The sequence below is a fragment of the Salvia miltiorrhiza genome, chromosome 5 (genome assembly GCF_028751815.1).
Source record: "Salvia miltiorrhiza cultivar Shanhuang (shh) chromosome 5, IMPLAD_Smil_shh, whole genome shotgun sequence".
Classification (NCBI taxonomy): Eukaryota; Viridiplantae; Streptophyta; class Magnoliopsida; order Lamiales; family Lamiaceae; genus Salvia; species Salvia miltiorrhiza.
In genome coordinates this window covers 33,108,282-33,120,028 of record NC_080391.1, presented here as the reverse complement: position 1 = coordinate 33,120,028, position 11,747 = coordinate 33,108,282, and the positions used below count along the sequence as shown (strand labels likewise).

The window sequence follows — 11,747 nt, the reverse complement described above, 5'->3', positions numbered from 1 at the left end:
GGTCGCACGTTCGATTGTCGATGAAGTAGTCTTGCATAAGACGTACATGGGCCTCTTCACGATCACGGTGGACGTATGATCGGGGACGTTTGACACGCGCCGGCTCTGGCGCCGGTTGGGGGCAGTATGATTGAAGCAGTTGTTTCTGCAACTCAACCAACTCCATGAACTTTTCAGCGACTTCGTCAGAATCGGGCGAAGAATCATGTTCAGGTGACGACATTTTTGAAAGAACGAATATGATATTTTGCAAGAAAAATTGTAGGAGGAAGAAAGAGTGAGTTGTGATGAATGAAAGTGAGTTGTGATGAATGAGTGAGGGAGAAGTATTATTTATAGAGAGAAAAGAAGAGAAAAAAAAATGGGCTCAAACGGCTAAAAGAGCCGTTGAAAAAAAAATGAAAAATTCGAAAATAGTGCAAACAACCGTTGGAAAATATTTTTTTTTTTATTTCGGGCGCGTGCAGAGCACGCGCCGCTCGAGTGCTACCCGAGCACTCGAGCAATACTCGAGTCGTTTCCCCCGCAACGCTGCTACACAAAGGCAACGCCTTACTCGAGTAGGCACTCGAGTAAGGCGTTGCAGATGCTCTAAGAAGAAAGGAAAAATGAAAATTAAAATAAAGTCAGATCTATGCGCACCTGTACAGAAGCTCAGCATAGGCGCATATATTAGTTGCTTAGCATATTTAACTATCATAATCCGTCCCACTTCGATTAAGTATGAGCTGATTGAAGTGGTTTATAACAACATAAAGACCCTCTCTTTGATAGCCTGATTTTTTAGGATGAGTTATATTTAGGGTGTTGTAACACTAATCGCCACATCCCATTGGAAAAAATAAATAAAAATAAAAAAATAAAAACACTAATCTCCCCATATCATATGTGACAGATAACTTAACATAAGAATTAAAATGAAATAGGTCCACTCCCCAGCCATAGCAGATTCATCTGATTCCACAATAATAGTAACAATCCCCATATCCTACTAAGAAACTCTTGCTTAAATACTCCTAACCTACCAGCCCTAAAAACATTTCAAATAAAGCTGGGTAACTAATAGAACTAAACAACCAAACAATTGACTAACCAAGCACCAATACTGCTTCAATAACTACATAACCGCTATGCATCCCTGCACCCACCACTGCTTCGTTCCTCTCCACTCTCCAGGTATACTTCCAAACCTGCTAATCCCTGACAGTTGCATATTCGAATCCAAATACTAATCTGAGCCGAAGTAATCTTCAGGAACATAAAATTTTAGACCAACAGCCTGCAGTTACGAAATAAAAAATAAAAATAAAATAAAAAGGGAACCGTGTCAACCAAAAAAAAAGTACCCAGCAAAGAAAATCATGCTCACTCGAGCAGGGATAACCTACCATAAAAGACAAAACAAACTCTTCTCGAGTGAGAGATACCACAGTTATTGTTGTGCTCCTAATAATATTTGTACAAACAGTGTGAATTTTGGATTCCGAGACCCTTTCATTAGTTAGTTTCCACCTCAAAACACGTCCTCAACTCCCCAAAGAAGTTGGGGCATCAGTATAAGAATGAAACCATTTTGCACACAACTATCCAATAGCATGCAGGAGCATTATACTCAATATGAAATCAAGTGCTTATAGATAAACCTGTGCAAATATTTTGTCAGCATCACTGTGATCTCCTGGTCTTCCAGCTGCATCACCAACATAGAAGGACCTAGAGAAACAAGAGACAAGTTAGCTAACAAATTCTAAAGCTCACCAGTCATTTTACATTTTTTTATCATCATATAGGATAGCATATATTGCGAAAGTAGTCCTTAAGGAATGACCTATGTACAAAAGAACCAATTATACTTTGACATTACAAATTACAAACGCCCCATGGACGATTGCATTTGTCTTACAAAATATGTGAGGTTATTTGTTATTTAAAAATTAGCTAAGATTCTAAAATAGATCTCAAGGATAGCTTTTATAATTTGTCCCTTATGAAAGAAACAAGACAACTTCAAAGCCAAGATCCTGAGCAAGAATGCAAGGTAATAACTGATCCATGTCAATCGGGAGACCAGAATTGAATTCTTTCTCCATAATCTTCCACATCCCAGGTTTTGGCTTGCGAAACAGATCCTCTGGTTGACCACTACTCACTCCACAAGCAATGAAAACCTGCATACGGCTAGTATTAAGTATGAGCTTTCAATTCTTTAAGCAGTCAATTAGAGATGCAAAAAAGAGCTGGTAAGTTACGATGAAACTATCTCATTCTGTTCTCAAACCAAAAAAGTTCTTGCTGAAGCAGCATATTTCTCTCAAGACTATGATGTTCATGTAGAAAGGTACTAAATAAAGTTATCAGTTCATACACAACCTGATACAGCATGGTCTTCTTTTTCACATCCATAGCTTACAGATACAGCAGACTATTAACAAGACCCATATGAAAAGTAGTTATATAAGAGGCAAAAAATGTTGAAAAGTTCAAACATGTCCGGAGCTGTGACAGACAAGATCCTGTTTACAACCAAAAGAGCTTTTAGCTGTCATAAGCTTATCATATTGGTATTAAGAATTCGTAAGCCTGTAGAAAACTTGCTGTAATAGAAATACCACATAGACTAGCAGTTGAATAGAAATCAAGACATGAAAGTCACAAATACAAATATATCTGTGACGTTGATTGTAAAACATACTGCAATAGGAAATGTTTGTGGTAAAAAATTGAAACCAAAAGAGTTTTCAGCTGTCATAAACTTATAATATTGGTATTAAGAATTTGTAAGCCTGTATGAAACTTGTTGCAATAGAAATACAGATACCACATAGACTAGCAGTTGAATAGAAATCAAGACATGAAAGTCACAGATATAAATATAATTGTGACATTGATTGTAAAATATACTGCAATAGGAATGTTTGCGGTAAAAAATGGAAACCATATCTTCAATAGCTCTACAACAAGATCTATGCAAACCATAAAATCATCTGCAGGTAGTGATCTAAACCTATTGTCTCTCATCAATTGAGAAGATCAACTAAGTGCCACATACTGAGCAGCGCTGGGTGAAATAAAGGTGTATACCCAGCGCTGGTTTAAAAAGACAGCAGCAGGTTATCAGCGCGAAGGATTTATGTTGATTACTTCTTATTTCATTATTGGGTTGTACAGGCTTTATGCCTTATGCATGGGCCTTAATAGGGAGTAGTATTTATTTCCTTCTTCATAAATTAGGGCATTCAGATATTTTGTTGTTTAGCGGCATTACGCTGTGACAGAGCATCTTGCTCTGCGGCCTCTTTGAGGATTATTATTCAATCTCAGTTTTTCTCTTCGCTATACTGTCCTCACTCTATCATACTGGGGTCACAACCATGTCTTTTGAAACAAAAACAAAATAAGAAAGGTCACCTTGTAGGAAGCACAGACGTACGCATCTTATATATGATAAATTGATGTACATGTACATATTACACGTCATCAAATATCAATTCTCTAGCTATACCAAAAATAATCCAAACATTTGCACATATTTTGTTATTTTGCATTCTATAAAAGTTTACATGATTATCACAATGTTGTAAATAGGTTTAATTTTGGTTGATTCGCAAATTAATCAAAATTGAGTGACATGTGCATTAAGTATGAGTGACATGTGCATTAAGTAACAGAGTTTTTATTTTATTCCTGGTTAAATTAAGGTGAAATTAAGTCAAAGAGAGTGGATTAAGGTACATTGGAAATGGATTGTATTGAAGTGTGATTGATTCATTCAAATTTAACAAATAAACAAAATGACATATTCTAGTTGATGATGAAGATTATGTAAGTATAGATAACAAACCTGAATGGGGACCTTCGCAAGCTCAATGAAACTATTAAGTCTTCCAATTTTTGAATCTACAGCAACCTGTCTCTTGTTCTTCCAACGCTCTATGTTAGATTCATTGGTAAATATAACCTGTTTTTTAAATCATATCCTATCAATTTGCACTGTATGAATCAAAAGGACTCACTAAAGGTAAACAGAAACTGAACAGACCAGCTTGTAGCCATCTCTATACAGATTCTGGAGCTTCTCTGGTATTGAAGGATACATGAGGGACCAAGCATCTGCACCAACTCTAAATATAAAAGGATAAACTGTGATCACTAGTTTGGCTCACGGTTCAGCTCCAGAGAGCAGATGTTATTAACAAATGAAGACCACATAGATCAACGATATTCTATTTCACCCCACCCCTCCAACCCCCAAAAAACAGCCAAAGGTGTTGAGGTAAATAAATCACTTATTTTTATTGTAGAATGGTAAAATATGGAGACATAGAATGATAGAAGAGTTGTAGAAAAGTTTATTATGTGCTTTATATTGTAGAATACTAGAGACTCCCACATATATATAGGGAAAACTACAGACTACAGTTACAAGATAAATAAGGAAATATAAATATACTAAATACTATATTCTACAACACTCCCCCTCAAGCTGGAGCATATATATCGATCATATCTAGCTTGGTGCAAAGTTCAAAGAACCGTTTTCCACCCAACGGTTTAGTGAAAATATCAACAATTTGGTTGGACGAAGAAGTGAAAGGAGTAGCAATAGTCAGACTCAAGACGCAATCGCGAATGAAATGGTAGTCAACCTCAATATGTTTAGTCCTCTCATACTGGGTTGTTGGCTATGTAGATAGCTGCTTGGTTATCACAATGCATAGGTAAAGGAACTTAGGTTTTTAGGCAGAAAATGTACAGTATGATAATTTTCTCAAGGTTTCTTTACATAGGATTAACAAGCCATCTATGTTATTCACCTTTATCATATTTCAACAGTTAAGCATTCAACGATTTAGTATAACTCATCATATAAAAGATCAGGGAACACAATAAACTTCTGATTTACATATCTGGCAAACTTTATTGAACCTCAGTATCATCAATCAGTTGCTCTAGGAATAATGCGGTATCGAAGAACAGGCCAAACCATCATAAGTGCTTTCAAGAATCGCATATGATACCTTTTCACAGATGTCTTTGCAAGACAACCATCAAAATCGAAGGCTGCAATTTTACTTGAATCATGAAGACCATCATCCTAGTGAAATAGAAAATTAAAGGAAAACTTCAGAGTTTTCGTTATAGCAAAGCACAGAATGGAAACAACAAAACTATTATCCATAGAAAATTTCAAGCAATCAGCATTGCAAAGAGGGAGGCAGAAACACCAGCACAAAAATCTAGTTAGTAGAAATTGTTGGACTGAAATCATCAACCAGCAGAGCAAAGATTTGTCTTTTAAACTTTTTCAAATTGAAACCCACATGACAAGGTATTTTTAGACGGATAAGGCATAAGGAAAAGGCCACACAAAAACTAGATGAGCTTACAGGACTGATCTTCAAGTGAGTAATGTTCTTCTAACCATGAGACTGTAGCACTGACCAATCATTGGATTAGGGTGTCAACATTCAACAATATGTGGACGGTCCCAAAACAAACTTGTATCTAGATGTCTTACAACTGAATAGGGTGCTGGGCTTGCTTCAAATTGAACGACCGAAACCATTTTTTTTACTTTCCTTCACTTTTTCAAGTCAAGGAAGATAGAGGTCATGTACCAACATCCGTAAATGGTCAAAGGTCAAAATTAACTGACTGGCGGAAGAGAAAAGAAACCACCAAGTATGGCTGAGCGCTATATCTATGATTAAATTTAAATTTAAATAAAAAGTAACAAATAGAATGCCTATAATTTTTATAAACACTAGTATGGATACTATGGAATCAATCAAATGGCAGCTATATTTGAAAAACCTCATCTGGTTTCATGCACAAAAGAAGCCTCAACAACCAAAATGCTTGAAAGAAAGAAGGAAAAACATCAATATTGCCCATTTGATGATAACAACACATCAAGTTACTGCAAGAAGGAAGTTAGGAAGTAGTACCATAAAGTTTTGTCGTATTGACCTTAATGAGTAAGAAGATAGAGATCAGCATTGTAATAATATACTTACCCTTTCAAGAAATATGACCGTCTGAAATGCCTTCCATTTAGGCAACAATGTAGCATCCTAAAAATTAAGAGATGAATTTTGGGAGACTTATCAATCCAGATGATATTTGAAACAAAATCTGTACTAACAAAAACTTAATGCCATGTAACTTAAACTTCAAAGCAAAGAACTACTAGCTAAGCCGTTTTGAACATATTGTGCTTAGATACATTGGGTCTAACGAGAAAGAGAATCATGGACCACTTGGCAAGAAGCATGAGCTTCAACAAGATATCAGGGCTCATACCTTGTACTTTTCTTTAATATCAGAAGTTGATACAGCTATTTCTAGCTGAAGTTTTGTCCCTTCCTCGGATGTAAGCAACTACAGAATTTTTCCACAAATAAGCACAATAAGAATATTGGCCTCGTAATTTGATGTCAGGGTGAAGTTGTTGAAAACATCATATGCTGATCATAGAACATTTAAACAAACTATAGTAAGAAATTAGCATGAGCCTTTGCTCTCGAGTCGAGTGTCACCTCAATCACCCTCAATTGATTCAATCGTAGATAAATAGAACATATCTCTACCTTTGGCTTCTTCGACTTTCCTTGATCTGGTTTATCATCATCCTCGTCAATTTTACTGACCTAAAGGAATGAAAACGGAATATTAGATCATAATCACATAGTCAGAGAAAGACTGAGATAACATTTTTGTTTATGAAAGTTCATGCCCAGAGAACACTTTTCTTATACCTGCTTCAGCTAAATATTTCTATTCATCAGATACCTGCTCCTTTCTATTCAGCAGAGTTCTATAATGATGTAGGCATGCATGATCCATACACAAATTGACAGTAAATTTGTGCTGGGAAAAGTTTTTTTTTCTTTAAAAAAAAATAGAATTTACAGGACAAAAGGTGCTCAATAAATGCCCTGAGAATGAGATAGCCATCAGAACACACATCATATCCTTTGAAATTCCCTTTTCAACTAAGAATGCAGCCAACCCGAAGCCTTCAGACCAACAAACAGAAGAACTAGGCTTTGTTCTCGAATCCCGAGAAAGTTTTTAATAGTATTTGAAATCCTGCTGAATTGTCTAGCTAGAGGGTTCATAGTCAATTCATAATTTGCATATAAACTATGTGCAATCTTTCAGTTTAGCACTAGTAAGGGTGTCGACATTTCACAAGAACATGATCTTTCTTCATCACCGAATGCATGTTGATCTATGGTTTGTCACCGACAGACATAAGATCACAGTAACACACAAATGCAACAAAAGTATCATCCAGGACTACCTAGTTTGTTAGCTAGTATTGAAATCATTGCATCTAAAGTGATAGATGAAGTTGTGTTAAAACCAAACTTTAAGATATAGATGAAGGTCCATCTTTAACCAAGTAAAAAGAAAACCTTGAAAACAATTTCAGCTTCTATACCATTAGGAGATATCAAGCTGATTACTGTTTCCAAACATAAATTCTTTAATTTTTTCCCGATATAAGTACACCATGTGTCTGTAAACATGAGAGTAGATTAATACCCCCAAAGCCTGTGCCCCTTCACTTAGTAATTTCTTCACAGCCTCCTGATCACTGCCCTGCATTTGCATAATGCACAAGAGGAAATGAAACAACATCTTTGAAAAGTTTAAATCACTACAGAACTAAACTCCCAGCTAAAGCACATTCAAAAATCTCTCTACCCCAACTCCAAAAGGCCGCCAAAAGCAGCTAAAGAATGTGGGAAGCCCAACCTTTTTACATGAAAACATGAATCACAAGCAAAAGCGAACATATTATAAGGAATGTCGATCAGGTTTAGATTTTTCATCTTCTGCACACATAAAATCAACATTGCAAGTCTCGAGAAAAAGAATTCAAAAATCTGACCTTGAGAGACGAGAATCCTGTGATTGCATCGACGGAGGAAACTAAACCAGAAGCCCCGAGCGGAACGCAGTTCAGGTGATGCCATTTGGTCATGTCGAATCCTCGGGGATCTTTGCTCACCAAACCAAACCGCAGCGTGCTCGCAGCGATGGCTTTCGAGCATTTCTTACACGACGAACGTCCGGACTTGGCGTACTCTGCCACCACTTTGACGGCAGCTGTTGACGGTGACAACGACGACGACATAGCTGCAGATGGAAGTAAGAAAAGCAAGATAATGGAATTAGGATTTAGGGTTCTGTGATTGAATTTGAGAGTGAGCAGCGGTTTCATCAATGAATGCTCTTTAGAAGTGTTGGAATTATGAAAACATGGCTTTCGCGGGAGTACCTACTTTTTGATGAAAAATCAATTTATGCACTTAGGGCGTGTTTGAGAATTGAGAGCATGCCTCATAAATGAAGATATTAATTACATATAGATAATTCATCTATATTTTAAGATTTTTAATTATATATACCATTGTTTGAGTGCCACTAAATAAAGCCTGTATAACTTTAAAAGAATGTTTGATAGGTTCTATCATAATAATTTTACAGCCATATTAAACTGTGAAATGACATGAATACCCTCAACTAACAAATCAAAATAACCAGGTGCCCTTGGAGTAATTGGGGGGAAATCAGCAAAACTTTTACCGCGAAATCTGTAGATGATACTCTGCAATATAAAAGAGACGAGCTCCTTCTTTTCTACGTCTTCTTCACCATCTAAATTCGGTGCTATTGCAAGCCAGGGTTTCACATCTTTTAAGACCATTCGACACTTGTTGCGGTTCATTTCATCGACGCGATTCGAAGGTATAAGCACCATGAGTAACTTCCAAGGTATGATTTTTCTCTGCATTATATTCGTTAGGCATTTGCGATACCTTCCGTTTCTGCTTCCAGTTTTTATCTTGGATTTAAACGCATGTGGTCAGGCGAGGTTCTTGTTTTTTCATGACTAATAGGTGTATGAGATTTTTGGATTCTGTTTTGTTGTTGTTTCATTAGTTTCCTGAAATCATATCCCCCCTCCCTTTTCATTGTTGTTACTCATTAGTTTCCTGAAATCATATCTCTAATCGTATGCGGCTGTGCTCTTGTTAATTCTCTGTATTTTTGTATGGTCGAGCAGATTCGGCGAGCAACGAAAACTGCCGTGGCAAAACTAACAAAAGCAGCAAGACCCGGCGTAGTTGGTCAGTGAGGGAAGAGGAGGTCCTTCTTGCTTCTTTGAAAGAACTAGTAGTTCAGGGATGGAAATCGGATAACGGATTTAGGGCTGGATATCTTGGAAAGCTAGAGGAAGCAATCAAGAATGTGTGTCCGGGGACGGATCTCAAAGGCACGCCTCATATTCATTCGAGGATCTCAACGTGGAAAATGAACTACAATTCGCTAACGACTATGTTGGGTGATAGCGGAATTGGTTTCAACGTGGATGGGAAATATATGATTGATTGTGATAATGAGCAATGGGAAAACATTGTAGCGGTAGCCATATTTTATAAGTTTGTAGCTAAGTTTCGTTATGCTTTTTCATTGATACCTTGTTGACATGCTGTTGTTTACTATGTGTGTAGCGTGACCCCAATGCACAGAACATGCGGACGAAGAGTTGGCCCTACTTGGATGATTGGAAGGAGATATTCGGAAAAGACCGTGCTACTGGCATAGCGGCAGAAGACAAGTTGAAGAGATTCACAAACCTTGATTGAGGAACGCCGCTTTGCTATTTGAAAGAGCGGGAGGCTACTGAAGCCCTAATATGAATTGATTTCAGGGAGAAAATCGTAAAGTAAAATTATTATCTAAAACACTGTTCCTCATATATTACTGATAAGGGGGTGAGGGTGAAATCAGATTTCTAAGTGTAACAGTATTTTTTAGCGGGTTTGAGCATTTTTTGCGGGTTCCAGGTATTAATGATAATGCCTATCAAACAATGAGAAAATGTGAGAAATATAGTATTTATCACCTTATAACCCAACCCCTAACAAACACGCCCTTATTTATAATCACTTTATTGTTATAAACTCGATAGAATATGATTTTGAGTGTCTCTTATACGAGGGCCAAAAATCTTTATTTATAAAAATAAATTATACAAGTAGAAAGCTAGGGTTTTGGGGTAAATTTTTTGGTCAATTTATGTACTTATTTATAATCATTTTATTGTTATAAACTAGAGAGAATATGAATTGAGTGTCTCCAGCCAAAGATCTCTATTTATACAAGTAGAAAGCTAAAGTTTTAGAGTAGATTTCTTGGTCAACATACATAAAATATACAAAAATGGAACAATGAATAATTTGTTTTAAAATAGGTAATATTCTAAAATAATTATTAATGCATTACTTACAAAATTCAAGTTTTGAAGGAAAAAAATTGATTTTTTTGTTACATGTGGTCAATTATGTTTCAATTTACTAATATTTTTTTTCATAGCATATTTTTTTTTCTATTTCTGTGTAATGTTATTCGAAATAAAATATACAATATGTAATTATATATCTTAAACAAAAAATCACGAAAACATTTCAATTTGACACATGAAAAGTGTAGATCAATTTAAAATGAGCAAGTTATGACTATTATAATCTCTCTCTCTCTCTCTCTCTCTCTATATATATATATATATATATATTAATTTTCTTGAAAGTATTACAACACTTAAACATCTTCTTAGCATTTTGTTGTTTTTCTCATCGTTATTTTTATATATTTATGATATTTCGATTTTTCATATTATGTAGTCCTATTTATTTTAGAGTGGATTTTGAAAATAGCCTATGTGTTTTAGTAAATTTAAAAATTGTTCACTAAGATAAAAACTTAAAAAATTGGCCACACTTACCATTTTACCCTTTAAACACCACCCTTTAAAAAATTCGCGCATTTCACAACTAGAGTTTTTTTGTTGTGAATTCATAACCAGAATTTATTTTGGTTGTGAATTCAAGTAGTTGTGAATTTGAGTTTTAAAGTTTGAATTCACAACTAAAAATAGTGTTAGTTGTGAATTGGCATGATTTCACAATTAGTCGTGAATTCAAGTTTTAAAGCTTGAATTCACAACTACGAATATTGTTAGTCGTGAATTCAAGCTTTTAAACTCAAAATCACGACTACTTGAATTCATAACTAGCAATAGAGTTGGTTGTGAATTCGATATTTAAAACTCGAATTCACAAATAACACTAGTAATTCAGTCGTGAATTCATCAAACAGGTAATTCTAATTTTAAAACTCGAATTTACAACCAAAACAACTAGTTGTGAATTTGAGCTTTAAAACTCAAATTCACAACCAACACTAACGATTCAGTTGTGAATTCATCAAGCTGGTTGTGAATTCTAGCTTTTGTTGTGAATTCATAGATTTGGTTGTAAATTCAAGAATATTAAATTATGAATTCATAGATCTGGTCGTGAATTCAAGAACATTAAGTTGTGAATTCATAGATCTAGTCGTGAATTCAAAAACATTAATCAATTATTCGAAAGTAGCTAAAGAGGTTTTTTTAAACAAAAGATGATTCACAACTATAAAATATTGTTAGTCGTGAATTCAAGTTTTAAAACGTGAATTCACAACCAAAAATATTGTTTGTCGTGAATTCAAGTTTTAAAACTCAAATTCACGACTACTTGAATTCACAACTAGCAATAAATATATTATAATTATGTGAGTGAGCATATAAAAATTTAATCCAATAAAAATACTATATGTTGAGCATTATATAATTTAATTCAATAAAAAATACATTTTTACGTAATATTAATACAAAATTTACAATAAAA

General features: G+C 35.1%; 1 protein-coding gene across 2 annotated transcripts; it reads right to left on the bottom strand.

Moving 5' to 3' along the window:
• Nucleotides 1-852: 852 nt before the first annotated feature.
• On the bottom strand, nucleotides 853-8,316 carry LOC130986899 (polynucleotide 3'-phosphatase ZDP). Of its 2 annotated transcripts, XM_057910440.1 has the most exons (12): nucleotides 7,901-8,312; nucleotides 7,552-7,608; nucleotides 6,591-6,650; nucleotides 6,304-6,381; nucleotides 6,018-6,074; nucleotides 5,019-5,095; nucleotides 4,040-4,121; nucleotides 3,842-3,958; nucleotides 2,047-2,168; nucleotides 1,644-1,713; nucleotides 1,389-1,446; nucleotides 853-1,279 (listed from the first exon to the last, which is right to left on the bottom strand). In XM_057910440.1, exons 1-12 carry the CDS (start codon nucleotides 8,231-8,233, stop codon nucleotides 1,251-1,253), a joined length of 1,140 nt encoding a protein of 379 aa, XP_057766423.1. In that variant the 5' UTR covers nucleotides 8,234-8,312; the 3' UTR covers nucleotides 853-1,250. The 2 variants fall into 2 exon arrangements, with proteins under 2 accessions (XP_057766423.1, XP_057766424.1); XM_057910441.1 differs by lacking the exon at nucleotides 1,389-1,446 and having other exon boundaries at nucleotides 7,901-8,316.
• Between the last annotated feature and the right edge of the window lie 3,431 nt (nucleotides 8,317-11,747).